This window comes from Canis lupus, chromosome 30 (assembly GCF_003254725.2).
Source record: "Canis lupus dingo isolate Sandy chromosome 30, ASM325472v2, whole genome shotgun sequence".
Classification (NCBI taxonomy): Eukaryota; Metazoa; Chordata; class Mammalia; order Carnivora; family Canidae; genus Canis; species Canis lupus.
In genome coordinates this window covers 20,914,135-20,932,239 of record NC_064272.1, presented here as the reverse complement: position 1 = coordinate 20,932,239, position 18,105 = coordinate 20,914,135, and the positions used below count along the sequence as shown (strand labels likewise).

The 18,105-nt window shown below is 37.3% G+C and overlaps 2 protein-coding genes across 5 annotated transcripts in view; one reads left to right on the top strand and one right to left on the bottom strand.

Moving 5' to 3' along the window:
* The window catches only part of PIGB (phosphatidylinositol glycan anchor biosynthesis class B), a 38,024-nt gene extending 30,349 nt beyond the window's left edge, over window positions 1-7,675 (bottom strand). Inside the window, exons 1-4 of the mRNA XM_049104444.1 lie at window positions 7,541-7,675; window positions 5,589-5,722; window positions 5,043-5,162; window positions 1,683-1,787 (exon numbers count right to left, since the gene is read on the bottom strand). Of these exons, the coding sequence (XP_048960401.1) occupies window positions 1,683-1,787; window positions 5,043-5,162; window positions 5,589-5,722; window positions 7,541-7,673 (492 nt within the window). The 5' untranslated portion in view covers window positions 7,674-7,675. The remainder of the gene's footprint in view (window positions 1-1,682; window positions 1,788-5,042; window positions 5,163-5,588; window positions 5,723-7,540) is intronic.
* Window positions 7,676-7,712: 37 nt separating this feature from the next.
* PIGBOS1 (PIGB opposite strand 1) lies at window positions 7,713-9,830 on the top strand. 4 transcript variants are annotated; one of them, XM_025472726.3, is made up of 2 exons: window positions 7,713-7,853; window positions 9,457-9,830. In XM_025472726.3, the coding sequence occupies exon 2, from the start codon at window positions 9,538-9,540 to the stop codon at window positions 9,700-9,702; it is 165 nt and encodes a 54-aa protein (XP_025328511.1). In that variant the 5' UTR covers window positions 7,713-7,853; window positions 9,457-9,537; the 3' UTR covers window positions 9,703-9,830. The 4 variants fall into 4 exon arrangements, with proteins under 4 accessions (XP_025328511.1, XP_025328510.1, XP_025328509.1 ...); XM_025472725.3 differs by having other exon boundaries at window positions 7,822-8,067; XM_025472724.3 differs by having other exon boundaries at window positions 7,823-8,049.
* The last annotated feature ends 8,275 nt before the right edge of the window (window positions 9,831-18,105 follow it).

The window sequence follows — 18,105 nt, the reverse complement described above, 5'->3', positions numbered from 1 at the left end:
GGGAGGGAGAATTGGAAAAGCTCAGTATTATCTTCTTTTATGGAAAATATCAAGTCTACATATTGCAAAAAATCACATCAAAAGATAAACGATATTGAAAATAGTCATGCCCATTGTTTTTAAGGAGTTATATTACACATAGGTCTATAATAATACCAGATATATTATATGTGAAAGTTAGTAAGTTCATACTTTCAGGTAAATTGACTAAAATAAAAAAAAGTTTTTGGAAGAACATGCAAACAGAAGCATCAAATCTACAAAGCAACTGTCTTAAAAGAAACTTGTTAGCTAGTGCAAGGATGTTAAACATGTGGTACTGGCTTCCTATCTCTTCAAATACAGCCTTTAAAAAATGTTCCAAAGTTTTGTAGATATAAAGGCTTTTCCTAAACTATAACAACTTAGTACTTTAGAGGAAGAATTTCAAAGGTATTACATTCTTGCCATTTTAGGTTGAGCCTTCAGCAGTGTATATAAGCACAAAATAAGGAGACTGATTTCATCCTTGAATCAATTAACAACCACTCAATCACTAAACCATGCTGTCTTCTTAATGCAAATAAAAACACTACCCACAGAAATATCTTAATAATTAGCAAATTATAATATTAATAAATTAATAAAAATTATATTCTAGAAATTTGTTGATAAATTGGTCACTTGGAATTCAGAACATATTTTCCAGTAGAAACTATTAAAAAGGTAGTAACATTTCTAAGCAGGCTTATATAAGTTTACTTAATTTAAGAAAGAGCCAAAGGAGGTTAATCACAGTACTAAAGAATCCAGTCACTCTTCAGAATATAGTTTCAATGAGAAAATCAAAATTTGAATGTGATATCAGGAATCTATCTCCCCACTGTGAAATAAGCCAGTTTGACAAAGGACAGTTTTCTACACATTTTCTCCCTTACAGAGTTTATTTCAAACACTAGCTAGAGGTGAAAGAATGCTTCAGTGAAAACATACTTCTTAGGCTCAGTCTCAGGTATGAGGTAGTGAACAATGGATGTAAACAGTGGAGGCGATTTGTGAGGTAGCCAATAATTAGAACTATTCCTACTGGGGGCACCTGGTGGCTCACTTGGTTAAGCATCTGCCTTTGGCTCAGGTCATGATCCTGGAGTCTTGGGGTAGAGTCTCGGGATTGAGTCCCAGGATCGATTGGATGAAGCCCTGCATCAGGCTTCCTGCTCAGTGGGGAGTCTGCTTCTCCCTCTCCTCCTGCTCATGCTCTCTCACTTTCTCTCTCAAATAAGTAAAATGAAAGAAGAAAGAAAGAAAGAAAGAAAGAAAGAAAGAAAGAAAGAAAGAAAGAAAGAAAGAAAGAGAAAGAAAAGAAAGAGAAAAAAAGAACTATTCCTAACTGAATTTTATAGAAAGTGAGGCAAGGATTATGACAGGTTTGACCAATGAAGTGAAGATGTTTCCAAAGGCTGCTCCTAGGGTTCAGACTCTCAAAGATTTTGAGGGCATCGGTGGCTTCAATCACCCAGGGTGCAATCAGAAGGAGATATGGCATGCACCACTTGAATTTTGTTGTTCTTCATTATGGAAGTACCTCTATAACACTGTTCAAATTATCTTTTGAAGCTGTTTTAAGAATTGATATTTTTCCATGTGTTTTACGCTGTTAGGAATGAAATAAGTGACTAGTTTCTAAAGGGTTTAACACTTACCACCCATCTTGCCATTTGCTGATTTTCTAGTTGCTTCATTAAGGAGTAGAGTCTGATGTCTGCTATAGCAGATAGGAGTGCTTGGGCAAGTCTAGGAATCCAAATCTTCAATAGTTTTTTTTTTTTTTTAATTAAAAAAAGAAGATATTTAAAAACATGTACCAGTTCACACTGAATTAGCATAAAAATCAACAAACTGATCCAACTATCAACTGAAGGCCCTTCTTCTTAGTACAAAAATAGACAAATATATTAGTCTATTCTGCAAAAATACCTGTTTTCGACAAAAATTACATTAATTTTTCAGGAAAATGCCCAAAGTAGTTTTATCATTCTCATTCTTTCTCTCTGTAATTTATATATTACAACACTACTGCTTTTAATTTAGATAGCCAACAAAATAGTTCGTTGCGTTAAGGTTCTATTTTGGAAGCACATTTAGTGATTTCCATTAGCATAACAGTAAGTTAAGTTTTTATGAATCATTTATAATAGTGTGTGATGGGTATCATACCAAGTACTTTATATATATCACCTCACTCAGTCCTCCTAACAATCCCTGTGAGATAGGTACTGCTTTATAAGTGAGGAAACTGAGGTACAGAGACATTAAATAATTTTCTCAAGGCTACAAACCTACTTAGTGTCAAAGCTAGGATTCAAACCCAGGTCTTTGTGATTCTGAAGCCTGTGCTCTTAACTACTAAGTTACATTGTTTTTCATCCTGCAATACAGATGATAAAATTATTTACTTTTTTTTTCCCCATAAAAGGACAAGTATTCTACAATTACAAAAACACAGTAATCAGATGACATTAAAAAGTAAATTTAAGAGTAAAACTAGGGGCAGCCAGGGTGGCTCAGCGGTTTAGCGCCACCTTCAGCCCAGGGCCTGATCCTGGAGACCTGGGATCGAGTCCCATGTCGGGCTCCCTGCATGGAGCCTGCTTCTCCCTCTGCCTGTGTCTCTGCGCCTCTCTCTCTCTCTGTGTTTCTCATGGATAAATAAATAAATTCTTAAAAAAAAAAAAGTAAAACTAAAGAGTAAATGTATTATAACTTAATTACAGTTAGTAATTCTAATATTACACAATGACATCTTTGAGAGTTTTTAAAAAAATGTGTCCGAGCTATCATTAACAAAATAACACACTGATAGAGCACAATTTAATCTAGGTTTGTTCAAAAGATGTGTTTCTAAAAATATATTTAAATTTGTATTTTTGTTGGACCAATCTTTATTAACTTTAGAGTAGCTTTACTTTCAGGTGTCAGTGGCTTCTAACACTTTTGTTTTATGTTCCTCCTCTTTGTCAGTAATCTGTAAATATTTAAGTCTTAAAGGTATGCTGTACTTCATAATTTCACTTAAAAAAAATAATTGCCCTGTAAAATAGAGCAAAAGGCATCTATGTACATACCTTTTGTTTACTCTGCATAGAGATCTATATTCTTCTTACCTCTAGGCCTGAAAGTAGTTCATGTGAAAAGTTAACTTGGGGCAAAGAGAAGGAACATGCAAGGGGTAAACCTTGAGTATGATACTGTGTTGGCAGCTTACCATTCTCCTGTTCTTTAAGCTCCTGATTCCTCCATTAAGCTTCCAGAGGCCAAATGCCCTTGTATGTCTTCTGACTATTGAAAGCCCCCACTGTGGAACCCCATTCAGGTCTCCCTTCTATATCCCTTTCTTCTCACGTGTTCTAAGCCAGTGCTGTCCAGTAGAAATATAACACGAGCCACGTACATAGTTTAAAATTTTATAGTAGCCAAATTAAAAAATTAAAAAAAAATCCCAAACAGGTAAAATTAATTTTATTTATTTTGTTTAACCCGACATATCTAAAATATTACCAATTCGTCAAAATAAAAAATTATAGAAACATTTTACATTTTTATTTTGTACTAGGTTTTTGACATCTAGTATGAATTTTATAGTAATAGCACTTCTCAATTTAGACTAGCCACATCTCACATATTCAATAGACACATGTGGCAGTGGCTACCATGTCAGACAGTGCAATTCTAAGCCATTCCTAATTCTATACTCATAGAGAGTATGCAGTTTAGGGAGAAGCTGTCTTGTAAGAGCTCAACATGCTGTGACCTTGGTCTATTTATTTCACTTCTCTGAGCCCTTCTAGTTTCAAAATTATGTAATCTACATTCAAAAAAATCAGTATGACAGGTATGAATGACTGATAGCATCTTAATGTTTCTCTACCTGGTCAAGTTCCAGATAGGATGGAGGTTTTTTGAGGGGGACAATGGGGTGAGGATGGGGGGGAGGGCAAGAGGCGGCTTACTTTAAAGCACAAGATGGCCCCGTGGGTCAGCTACAGGTTGAGGAGAGTGGCTAGGTCCTGGAGGAATAGCAAGTTTTCTATCTTGAAGACTCCTTCATTCATAATATAACCTACTTCTTGGGATATAAGATATCCTTGATGACATCATGCATATTTGCCTGTGGTTCCAGACATTATGGTTACTCTACATAATTTAGAAGACCTGACAAGAGAAGCAAATTCACAGCTCCTAACTTCTACATGTGTCAATGGGAGAAACTCTGCTAATGCTCTACATTCTCTTTCCCCATGATCTTTCCATGTGTTTCCAGGCTCCAAGAAACCCTCAGGATTTGGACAGCCTTTGGAATTCTGGGCCACTTCCCTAACAGAAAATGGGGAAGGCCCAAACTTCTGAGTCTAATCTGAGGACAGCTTATAGGATTTTGAGAGTGAGTTTAGAAAAACTTTGGAACCACTAGTTCTTCACTACCCTTTCTTGGCAACTGACACCAAAATTCATGATCTAGGAATTACAACATTACTATTGCTGCCTAATTACTACATATATAGCACAATGATTGTACATATCATTAAATTGTCAAATTAATTTTCTCTAAGATTTAATTTCAACACTAAATCCTGAGTAGGTTTATATACATTTAGTCTTCATAAGCTCATATAACATGGTGTTCTGCTCACAAGTTAAAAAAACAAGATACAACACTGCTCTCACGTGATGCTTTCATGAAGGAAGAATACTTCTAAGGTCCAAATAATTAATGTATAATGTAGTCATTCTGAAAGTCTGCAAATTTTAACAGGATTCCTTCAAGTAAGTGTTTTTGTGTTTTAGCACATAATAAAGGGTTACACATCACAGTATGTCTTTGTAACTGTGGGCTTCCCAGATATGGTCAGAGTTTAGCAACAAGTATCTTTAAAAACAAACAAACAAACAAACAAACTTTGTGATACCAATAATGTCATTTAGTTAATATACATGAGCCTTTTAAAAAGGGTGGAATAAATCTACTTTTGATAACTATTTTCATTACTTTTATATAAACTTACCAGTAGCTGAACACTATCTTTTCCCAAAAGATGCAGAATCTTGTAAATGCTTGCAAAGATTAAGGGGTATGTGTAACCCCTCAATCTTTCTGTCCATTCCCAGGTCAAATAACCATAATTAGTGATATTAAGGACTAATGTTGAATAGCACTGAAACAATCTGTTTTAATGTCTGTGCATAAAAAATTTCTATTTTTTTGATAATGAAACTTAAAAACACAGCATTTCACACTGGTTATTTGAGTTAAAAATGCAATGGCCAATTAAACTCATAATTTCTTCATGAAGGGAATGTGTTTTTTACTTCATCTATATTTTCCACAGTACTGAGCACTATGGGAAGACCTGCTGGTTAAAGGTTGAGTCAAGTGTATTAACATCAAAGAAAGATATAGAAGAAATATTAGTATAAAATAATGGTGTACTTTGATAAGTTAAAATTACTTGGAGAATATATGGAAAATTGAAAAAATACAATAGAAGCTGGCACAATTTCTAAGATGAATACACATTTCTAATTTGGAAAAGAAACTACAAAGGATATTTGAAAACCATGTGATGTGCAACTTCAAGAGACTGCCAATATTCATCTGGAACAAAACTTGTCTGGACTAAAAAACAGTTACATATTCGTAATGCTATGGTAAATGAGACCAAATAAACGTTTTCACCAAGAAGATCTAAAAAAGAAAACAAAACAGGTAATTGTGGCACAAAAGTCAGGCAAGTTCTACTTGCAGAACTAAAATCTGCTGTTCCAGTTGGAGCCTTGCTCATTGCTCAGACTCAAGGCATAGTAGAGAACTCTGGCTGACAGACAAGGGCTGGAGCTTTCCCAGTGGGTAATCATCACTCCTTCCATTTAACCAATCTTTCTTGCAATTAATTGTATAAAGAGAATAGTAAGATAACAATGAAAAAGAGATCAGGTTAACTAAGGCCTTAGGCTAATTAGGTAATAGCCTATATAGGTAGCTAATGACAGAAACCAGCTAACAAATTACTAATTTAGGAGTCAAACAGTGGCATATCAAATGGTCCTCTGCATGTTTTTAAATAGCCCTTATTGTTGTTTAGTCTGTGCCAGAGTTCATTCCTTCATGTTGCCTTATTTAATCCTCCAAATCGTGCGAAAGGGTAGGTATTGGCCCCATTTTACCTATAAGGAAAACAAGACTAAGAAGTTAAACTGCCTCGTCCAAAGTCAAAAAGGTTGTAAATGGCGAAACAGAATTCAAAACCAGGGCTATCTGCTGCCTCTTTGCCACAAGTGGACAGCCTGCAGGCTGAATACAGAGTATTTTTTTTTGAATGTTAATTTATTTGTCAACATTTAAAAATCCGACTTTATATTAAAATCTGTATTGCTGCATTCCTAAAATAACATCTGACAACAGAGCTCAACTGGCAACAACTGGCTGGTTCTGAGAGGTGCTTTAATTTATTCAGACCTGCCTGTTTGTACTCTAATCCATTTTGAGTCTTTTGCTATAGTTCTAGGTTCCTGCCACTGTCCTCCATTATTCTCCAGGAACACATTTAAATATTTTTCAGATAACTGGTACATTCAACACAACACACACGCCCCATCTCAACGTTCATCCTTCAGAAGCACTTAAAGAAACATCCCGACTGAACTACAGCCGCTGAAAGAAAACCCTGTGAAAAAAAAACCCTTTTACTCTGTGGACTGGTGCAGAGTACACAATACTCAGAACTGGGCCCTGAACAAGTGATTGTGAATACCTAAAGGTTCAACTATGTCTGTGACAAGTGCGGTCATTCATTTATAATCTCGTTACTCTCCTTAACCCTGAGGGATCCAACTTCTCTACCGAAGGAAGGGTCAGGGGAAAAGAGCGAGTCGAGAACTCAGGCCCAGCGGCCCCTCACCCTCTCCCCGTCACAATCCTCCTTCATCTGGCAAAAATGATTCTCCCTTTTTCGTCTCAGGTCTCCACAGGGGAAACTCAGCATTCTTTTCATGCCGCTTACACAGTGCTTGGCACATTCAAGGCGCACAATAAATATTTATTAAATGCAGAAGTCCATCCTTATATTAAAGACCGCCTCTGACAGATCAACAGCCCAGCTGCTGGGGGGTGATTTGGTTCCTGTCAACATCCTCACAGCGTACCAAAGAGAAGGCTGGAGGCGGGAGAGGGGCTGTAATAAATGGAGTGGGAGTCAGACCTGGTCTCGCCCCAGGAATCAATCCCTGTGCAGCTGCGAAACCTCAGGTAAGTTGCCCCCGTTCTAAAATGCGGCCGGCTACGTCACGTCAACTCACCCCACCGGGCCGCGGCAGAATTAACCCACGCAGAATAAAACGCCGCACAAGCGGCCAGCGAAGGAGAAGCGCGGCTCCAGCGCACGGCGATTTCTCGGCAGCCCCGCCCAGCAGATGGAGCCCTCACTCGCGGTCCGCGGCTTCCCGCCACAGCCGGGGAGCTTGGCGCCCTCCCCCCGCCCCCGCCCCCGCCCCGCCCGCCCCTCACCTCCGCGGCGCTCGCTGCTCTTCCGGGGGCTGAGGTACAAAGTTGACTTTCTCTTTCGCAGCTTCACCTTCTCGTGGGAGCGGCCCTGGAATCCGCGGAAAAAGAGCCGGCCATCGTCGCCCCCTTGCTTCATCCTGCTCCCACTTCGAGGTCGGCTGAAGATCCCCAGCCACCTCAGACCCCGCAAAGGAGGAGCCGGGAAGAGCGCGCGCGTTGCTCTTCCGCTCACTAAACTTGGCCTCTGCGGCCGCCGTCGCTCGCAGGCGCGGGGGTAGCTGGGAAACGGCAGCGCCCCGGCACAGGAACCTCCGAGGTTGGTTGGTGTCCGCCGCTCAGTGCGGCGGCTTTGTTTGCCTCGGGCTTATCGTCCTCGGGACACCGCTGCCCGCCTTTGGCTTCGTTGTCTCTGCGCCCGAGCTTCTCTTCCGGAAACCGCTGGAAGGAACCGGAGCGCCGCTAGGCTGGGGCCAACGGGAGGCTGGTCAGCGACGCGAAGCGGCCGCTCGATGGTCCGTGGTGCCTCAGTGGTAATAAGAATAGTGATGATCATTGTAAACGTGTTGGTGTAGCATCTCACTCTTTGGTGGTCTCACAATAACTGTCGGACGAGGTAGGCGGCCTAGGGATGATTCAGCCTTTTGCACAGATGTGGAAAATGAGGTTCGGCAAAGTTAAAGGACTCGGTCAGGGTCACTTAGCAAACTAGTGGCCAAGGGTTTCCTATTTCCTGTGGTTTATCTTCCAAGGAGCTGACTTGAAAATGGCTCCCCTACCTCCTTTTTTTTTTTTTTTACACTCAGGCAATGAACCATAGCATGCTTGGTAAACTGTCGTTTATCTAGGTTAACCGCAAGAGCCCAGGAGCAAACGGGCATTTCTTTCCCAGATTAATTTATATTACATTTTACTGATGTTAAGGACAACCTAGTTTCTGGTACTAGTTCTGCCACTAGGGATTTTTGTAACCTCGGAGGTCTAGAAGACGGTGAAAGGTTAAGAAAACGTGTAAATCCGTCGCTTTGTTTTCCTCTTTCATAAGCCTCTGTTTTCTCCAGAGAGTATGGTGCTCACAACTATAATTTTCTGAGAAATAATGGAGTCTTTACTTCTCACGTTAAAAGTAAAATCTGTCAAATCTTTATTTTTTTTTTTAAGATTTTATTTATTTATTCATGAGAGACACACAGAGAGAGAACACAGGCAGAGGGAGAAGCAGGCTCCATGCAGGGAGCCCGACGCGGAACTTGATCCCGGGTCTCCAGGATCAGGCCCTGGGCTGAAGGTGGCGCTAAACCGCTGAGCCACCCTGGGCTGCCCAAATCTTTATATTTTTATATATAAAAAAAATGGCTGGCCAGTTATTTACATGTGTGTGTTTGGTGACTACTTGTACCTTCTAAAGCATCAGAATGAACTCCAAATCTTTTAGCCTGTTGTGAAAATTTTTAATCATGCATAATGGCAAAAAAAAAACATGAAGTAGTAAACAAAACAAAACAACCCAAAAGGCTAATAGTGAAAAGTAACAATTCTCTTTCTTCTACTTCCAGATTGGATTGGCAGTCACTTTAAACTTTTGTGGGGAGCTGTTTCTTGTAGTGGTTAGTTTTATAATGGTATATAAAGGTGTAGATTATGACTCTTCCCAGCCTCATTGCCATTTTAAGAATTACCCACTTCAAACCATTGAGAACATACTGTAATGGGACTTAGCTTTGTCTTACACCATGCCCTAACCCTCATTTGTCATGCTTCCTATTTATTTATATTCCTGTCTTAGTTAAACCAAGTAATATTTACATATTATGAAAATTATGATGAAAATACTACTCACTCTGAAAGAAAGTAGTGACATGGAATCTTTTAAAGGATGTATGCTAAGGTATTGCTTTGTTTTTCATTTTCTTTGTACACAGATCTGAAGATATTTTCCTGGACGTGGACTAATTTTTCAAAACCACTGTGTGGGGAAAGCATTGTATGCCATTTGTTGAAAAATGTTTGGGAGATTGACTCTTCCACAACTGCTTTTTGCTAGCATCCTTGGAATTGCTGGAGGGATGTATATTTATCAACCAATATTTGAACAGTACCACCGAGATCAGATGGAATTAAAAGAAAAGTTGAAATTGGCACAAGAATCAGAAGAGAAGAAAAGTTAATACTACATGGAGTTGAACTGTAATTGTTTAATGTTCTATTGAAATTATACATTGACTATAAATAATCTAATGAAAACTTCTCAAATATGTTTTAAACACAAATAAATCATGTAATGATTTTAAAACAAGCGCTGTCAATTTTAATGTTTACTTTTATTTGCTTCTTTTTTTTAAACTAAAATGAATGTCTTACTTTTATTTGCTTCTTTTTTTTAAACTAAAATGAATAAATGAATGAATATTTTGTTTCCTAGTTGAGATTTTGTTTTTCTAGGAATGCAGGAGCAAGAGGTGACCAGACTGTTTATAAAATAGCTAGGAATGGTGTTTATAGTACTGGTTATAGATGAAGTAAATAAAGTTAACCATTTTGGGCAGAATGCTCCTCAAATAGCCTACAATTAGCCCAGTTTAATATACTTGAGCAGTTTTTCAGCCCCGGGCAGAATGGTGGAGTAAATTGAAAAATGATGTATTTCAGAGCAAGTTGAAGTTTTAGAGAAAATAGATGATATATAAGATGGCAAATATGACACAGATCTGTTTGGTAACCTAAACGAATTTGCATTAATAATGGTGGTAAGGGTGGAATTAATTTGTTATGAAGCTATTTTTCATATAGTGTTACTGAAATTGGTAGGAACTGTTCATTACCTTTTATTCTAATCTTAAACTTGTATTTTCAAAGACAGCTATCAGTGTAATCACATGTACAAGATGCTTTATTTAAATCAACTCATTTTTATTATTGATTTCTTGAAAAGTAAATTTATTATGACTTCATATAAGCTATCTATGTTGAATAGAGGCCAGCATAGGTAATTTTTAAAAGAGTGAAGAAAAAAAATTATTAAAGTAGTATATGTACATTAAAAAATTCAAACTACAGGAATGAACAAAGTGAGAGGTTGAAATTATTGTATACATTTATTTAATCAGCACATTCAACAGTTTAGTGTGAGCTTTTGAGACTTTTTTTAAAAGATTGTATTTATTCATGAGAGACACAGAGAGAGGCAGAGACATAGGCAGAGGGAGAAGCAGGCTCCATGCAGGGAACCTGATTTGGGACTTGATCCCAGGACCCTAGGATCACGACCTGAGCTGAAGGCAGATGCTCAACCACCGAGCCACCCAGGTGTCCTGACTTTTTCTTCTATGCACATAAAAGTATACATTAAAATTCTAATTCATGTACCAAGTATTTACCACGTGACAGGCTTAGCTTTGCTTGACTACAGCTAGACTGGGATTCTGTTGCAGGAGTCTGTTTGTTGTGGGACCCAGGTTCAAGGAACATCCCCTTTCTGGGATGTGGCAAATATAGAATTGAGACCAGGAAACAAGGAATGATAATCCTATCTAACATAAAGTTAAATTGAACTGATTTTGATCCTCCTTTTGAGAATGATGCATTGGTCAGTTTAGTGGCAGAGAAGGAGTTAATTTTTTTTGTTTGATAAAGATACTGCAGCCATTTATATCAAGGTCACAATGAGATACCACTTCATAAACTTAGATGACTACAAACAAGATGGAATAACAAGCATCAGCAAGAATATGGAAAAATTGAAACCCTGATACACACGTCACTGGTGGGATATAAAACAGTGCAGTTGCTGTGGAACAGTTTGGCAGTTACTCAAAAAGTTAAACAGCATTACCATATGGCTCAGTAATTTTACTTCTAGGTATATGTCCAAAGGAAGTGAAAACATCCATACAAAAATTTGTGTATGATTGTTCATAGCATCCTTATTATAATAGCTTAAAAAAAGTGGAAATAACACAAACGTCTGTCAATGCATAACAAATTATAACACGTGATAGAATATTACTCAGCCATAATTAAATAGCGACATGCTACAACATGAATAACCTTTGAAAATATGAAAGAAGCTGGGCACAAGAGGCCATTTATATGACATGTCTGAAACAGGCAAATGCAGAAAATGTAGATTAGTGGCTGCTAGGGATACGGGGTTTCTTTTTAAGGTGAAAATGTTTTGGAACTAGATAGTGGTGGTCAGTGACAACCTTGTCAATTTATTGTATTGAATTGTACACTTTCAGACTCCTTTTACAAGGCTAGCCTTACCCTAATGCCAAAACCAGATGAGGATACCACACACACAAAAAAATGTTATCAGCCAACATCCCTGATGATCCCTGAACTGTACACTTTAAAATAGTGGACTTTAGTCTTTGAGAATTATATTTCAAAAAAGCTGTCTTCAAGAAAGAAAAAGGATGCTGTATACAGAATAGCTACAATTGAGATAGTCCATTGTTTTCTGTCATAATCCATCTAGTTTGTTTTCTGTGTGTGGTAAAAACTTACATAGCATGAAATTCATTATTTTACAGTTTTTAAGTGTAGAATTCAGTGGCATTAAACACATTCACAGGCAGCCGAGGTGGCTCAGCGGTTTGGCGCCACCTTCGGCCCAGGGCCTGATCCTGGAGACCCAGGATCGAGTCCCATGTGGGGCTCCCTGCATGGAGCCTGCTTCTCCCTCTGCCTGTGTCTCTGCCTCTCTCTCTCTCTCTCTCTCTCTCTGTCTATCATAAATAAATAAAAATAAATCTTTAAAAAAAAAAAGAAAAAAAGTACATTCACATTGTGTAACTATTACCATCCATCCATCTCTAGAGGTTTTTCCATCTAATTTTTGTAAGGCCCAAAGAGATTAATTGAATGGGGTATATAGAGACCCTCTGGCACATCCTTCAAATCTTTGAAGGTAGCATTAATGTCTGCAATTCTTTGACTAAATTGCTTCTAATTTACTGCCTTAGGGAAAGCAGATAGATTAAGAGGCTTTGAGTTGGTTCTTTCTAAAATAAGGATTTGGTAGGGACTAAGTGTACCCCCCTCCCTAGAGTCCCTGGCAAAATTCGTTTATTGAATCCCTAACCTCCAATGTGATGGTATTTGGAGGTGGGACCTTTGGGAGGTAATTAAGGTAGGAGTGTGGAGCCCTCAGGAATGGAATTAGTGCCCTCATAAGAAGAGCTACAGGAGAGATGATCATCCTCTTTGCCATGTTAGTATATAATAAGAAGGTACAAACTGAGAAAAGGGCCTTCTTGCCAGGCACCAAATCCACCAGCACCTTGATTTTGGACTTCACAGCCTTCAGAACTGTGGGAAATATTTGTGGTTTAAGCCACCCATTTTATGGTATTCTGTTACAGCAGCCTAAGGCAGGGTTCTTCCTATAAGGTCAATGGTCACAGTGTATGATAGTTTTAATGTATTGTTGAATTTGTTTTGCTAATATTTCACTGAGAATTTTTGTACCTATATTCATCAGGGATATTGACCTGTAATTTTCTTTTTTGTGGCATCCTTATCTGGTTTTGGAATTAGGGTGGTAATGTGGGCCTTGTAAAGTGATTTTGGAAGCATTCCCTCCCCTTCAGTTTTTTGTTTGTTTGTTGTTTGGTTTTCTTTTTGGAAAAGTTTGAGAAGGATAGATATTAAACCTTTATTTTGTAGAATTCACCAATGAAGTCATCTGGTCCTGGGGTTTTGTTTGTTGGAAGGTTTGTGATTACTGATTCAATTTCCTTACTGGCAATTTGTCTATTCCAATTTTCTATTTTTTCATGATTCAGTCTTGGAAGATTGTATGTTTCTAAGGGTTTATCCATTTCTTCTATGTTGTCCAGTTCATTGGCAAATAATTATTCATAGAGGTCTCTTATTATCCTTTGTATTTCTGTGGTATCAGTTATAGCTTTTATTTCATTTTTAGTTTTACTTATTTGAGCCTTCTCATTTTGGTGAGTCAAGCAAAAGTTTTGTCAATTTTTTTTTATCCTTCCAAAGAGCCAGTTTCATTGACTTTTTAATTTTATTTTTATTTATATTTCATTTATTTCTGTGATCTTTCTTCCTTCCTTCCTTCCTTCTACTAACTTTGAGCTTTATTTATTCTTTTACTAGTTCCTTTAGATGTAAAGTTAGTTTGAGATTTTCCTTGTTTCTTGAGGTAGGCATGTATTGCTATGAACTTCCCTACTAGAACATCTTTTGCTGCATCCTGTGGATTTTGAATTGTTATATTTACATTTCATTTGTCTCAAGGTATTTTCTGATTTCCTCTTTGATTTCTTTGTTGACCCATTGATTGTTCAGTAGCATGTTGTTTAATCTACATTTTATGATTTTTTCAGTTTTCTTGTCATCACTTTTTAGTTTCATGCCATTGTGATCAAAAAGATGCTTGATATGATTTTGGTCTTTTTGTTTTGTGGCCTAACATGTGATCTGTCCTGGAGAATGTTTTATATGCACTTGAGAAGCATGTGTATTCTGCGGCTTTTGGATTGAATGTTATGTATTTTTCTATTAAGTCCATCTGATCTAATGTGTTGTTTAAAGCCAATGTTTCCGTTTTGATTTTCTGTCTGGATGATTGAGGAAACTGGTGTGTTAAAGTCCACCATTATTATTGTATTGCAGGCAATATCTCCATTTATGTCTGTTAATATTTGCTTTATATATAGGTGCTCCTATGTTGGATGCATAAATATTTATAATTTTTATATCCTCTTTTTTGATTGACTTGCCTTTTCATTATGTAATGCCCTTCTTTGTCTTTTATAGTCTTTGTTTTAAAGTCTGTATACCAGCTACACCAGCTTTTTTTCATTTTCATTTCATTTACATGGAATATTTGTTTCCATCTTTTCCCTTTCTGTCATTACTTCTGAAGAGATTCTCTTTTAGGCAGTATATAGATGAGTCTTGTTTGTTTTTTTTTTTTTTTAATCCATTTAGCTGCTCTATGTCTTTTTTTTTTTTCACTCTATGTCTTTTGATAGGAGGATTTAGTCCATTTACATTTTAAGTAATTATTGGTAAGTAGGTACTTATTGCTATTTTAATTGTTTTCCAGCTGTTTTTGTATTTCCTGTCTGTTCCTTTCTATTTCTCTTGCTTTTTTCCCTGTGGTTTGATGAATTTCTTTAGTATTATGTTTAGTTTTTTTTTTCTCATTATCTTTTGTGTTATCAATAGTAGGTTTTTCCTTTGCAGTTACCATGAAGTTCATATATAACAGCCTGTGTATATAGCAGTATTTTTTAAGTTAACAGCAACTTAAGCTTTTGACACATTATAAATCTTCTACATTTTTATTCCCCCACCATGTTTTATGTTTTTGATGTCATATTTTACATCTTTTTATTTTGTGTATTTGTTAACCAATTATTGTAGTCGTGGTTATTTTTGCTACTTTTGTCTTTTAACCTTAGTACTAGCTTTATAAGTGGTTATTCTCCTAACTTTACTATATATTTGTCTTCACCAGTAAGATCTTTAGTTTTATATTTTCTTGCTGATATTAGTGCATATTCTTTTCTGCTTAAATAAGTCTCTTTAACATTTCTTGTAAAGGTGATTTAGTGGTGATGAACTCCTTTAATGCTTGCTTGTATGGAAAACATCTTTATCTCTCCAGTTTTGAATGATAGCTTTGCTAGGTAGAGTATGACTGGTTGGAGGGTTTTTTTCTTCTGTACTTTGAATATATTATGCCCCTCTCTTCTGGCCTGCAAGTTTCTGTTGAAAAATCTGCCAGTAGTCTTAAGGGGCCCCCTGTATATAAGAAGTTCTTCTTCTCTTGGTGCTTTTAAGATACTCTCTTTAACTTTTGACACTTTAATTATAATGTGTCTTGATGTGGATCACTTGGATTTATCTTGTTTGGAGTTCTCCATGCTTCCTGTACCTGGATGTCTGTTTCTTTCCCCAGGTTAGGGAATTTTTTATCCATTATTTCTTCAAATAAATTTTCTGCCTTTTTCCTCTCTTACCCTGCATTACTAATCTTACTCTGCCTAATGTTCTTTAAGTCTCTTAAACTATCTTCTCTTTTTAAATTTCTTTTTTCTTTTTGCTGCTCTGTTTGAGTGAGTTCTACTGCTCTGTCTTCCTGGTTACTGATTCTTTTCTCTGCTTCATCTAGTCTATTGTTGAACCCCTACTGTGTATTTTTCAGTTATGTCCTTCAGCTCTGTGATTTCTGTTTAGTTCTTTATTATATTTTCTTCCTCTTTGTTGAACTTCTCACATATTTATCCATTCTTCTGAGTTTGGAGAGCATCTTTATGCCCATTATTTTGAACTCTATCAGGTAGATTACTTTTTTGCATCTCATTAAAGTCTTTTTCTGAGGTTTTGTCTTGTTCTTTTTTTGGAACATATTTTTCTGTTTCCAATTGACTTGACTCTCCATATTTGTTTCTAAGTATAATGCAAAACAGCTACCTCTCCCAGTCTTGAAGGACTAGTCTTATGTAGGAGATGAACTTTATTGTTCAACCTCGCTCTACCTCTTTTTTGTCTTTGAAACCTTTGTGATTTTCTAAGTAGACTGATTTATTCTTAATGGGTCCCAACTGTTGATGATGTGCTAAGACCTGTGATCTCAGTCAATACCTGGGTTCAGGCTAATTGGAAGCCAGATCCTTAAGCAGAACTTTTAAATTATGTGAATACATATAATCCTTTGGACGCACAATTGTAGACCCTGCTGACCCCTAGACCAGGAGATACAGAGGTATCCCCTCAGTTAGAGTTGTAAGAATTGGTACTTCAGATGAGTGTATAAACTACTTTCTGGGAAGTACCAGTTAGCTGTGATGAAGCCTAGGGAGGGTGCAAAGATGGTGTTTCCCTGGCTATGTTCCTAGTAGTGCCTCTGTAGTCTGAGATATCTGAAAAACCTAGAGTTTGTCCATCAGTTTAAAGCTGTGAAACAAATAAATGGGCCTTATTTACAGGCAGACTGGGGGCATGTTTTGGTTGGTTGTGCAGTGCCCTCAGGATAGTAGCTTGCCCTGAAATGACTTTCCAGTTGTTACAATCCTGTAGTTCCCAGGAACACAAGCCCTTTTGGCCACGAGAGCCAAGTGATCCAGAGGCACCCCCTGTGTGGAGTGCACTTACCTGCAGGCTTTAGCAAGGCCTGGGACCAGTGCTGGGGACAGGGAATGCCTTTAGCTTAAGTGAGTGGGGATTCTTTTATTTCTAGTTTATGCTAGGGAGACCTGTTGCAGCAGCATCTTCAACTGTCAATCTCAGCCCATAAAGCGCAACCACCATTGAGCTTTTCATTTTTTTTTTTTTTCCATTGAGCTTTTCAAACATGTCAGTGGCCTCCTCACCAATGTCATCCTGAAAGGAGTGTTATCAGTGCCTTCCATGGAAAAATCAGGTGGTAGTTTCTCCAATTTCATCACAAATTGAATTTCATCACAAAGAGAATTCTAAAAGTTCTTTAAAAAAAAAACTATTGTGAAATAATGCCACATTTAGAGAAACGGTGCAAAAATTGCACAAAAAATTTTTGTATACCTGTTACCCAGATTCCGCAAATGTTGGCATTTTACTACATTTGCTTTAATCTCTCTCCATATATGTGTATTCACACATGAACACACACATTATTTTTTTTTTAAACCCTTTGAAGGTAAGTTGCCCACGTGATACCCTTTTACTGCTAAATATAGCAACAGAGATACTGTGACCAGTTCTGTGACTAGAGTAAGAAGTGGTAGAGAGAGGGTTTTTGAATTGGTATAAGATATATTAAACATATTTAGTTTTTCTAATAACTTTTTCTCTTTGTTTTCTTCCTACTTCCCTGGGCACTCTTTTCTCAGACTTTGGGTTTTGTTTCAAGCCTCCTCTTTGCCCTCTTAGTACATTTTCTAGACTAGCTCGTTGACTTTCATGTCTTTGAGTATCCCTTGGGCAATAACTTCCATTCATGTCTTCTGTGCCTCGGATCAGTTTATTCAATTGCACACTGAACAGTCTCACTTGTACGTTCTCCCAATGCTGATATGTCAAGTTAAAATGTCCTACACTTGTTCATTATGGCTTATTTTACCCTGTTGCAACAGGACTCTCTTCCTTTTGCTCAATGGTTCCTAGTTGCCCAAACCAGAAACAGGCATTTTCATGGATTTCTCCCATTCCCTCACCACCTACAATCATGTCTTCTTGATTTACTCTCCTAAGTATCTCAAATCTGTTTATTCACCTTCATCCTGATGGTCATGTTCTTAAACCAGATTACTATTATACCTTACTTGGATTTCAGCATGCTAATTGGCCTCTGAAACCCATTCTTAACCTTGTAGCCATTTGAAAATGAGTTTTATGTTCTAGTCCTGACTGTGCCACTTTCAGCTGTATAATCTTGGTCAGGTTGATTCATTGCTTTAAGGCTCACTTTATCTGTAATTTAGAGACAGAAATAGTCCTTATTTCAGAGGGCAATTTTGAGAAGTATATGAGGGGATATATGCAAACTTCTTAGCATATTGGCTGACTCATAGTAAATGGTAAATAAATTATAATCATTCCAGGTTCTTCAAAATCCA

Bases quoted from the DNA above. Each gene is read 5' to 3' on its own strand.
- PIGBOS1 (XM_025472726.3), top strand. From the start codon at position 9,538: ATGTTTGGGAGATTGACTCTTCCACAACTGCTTTTTGCTAGCATCCTT.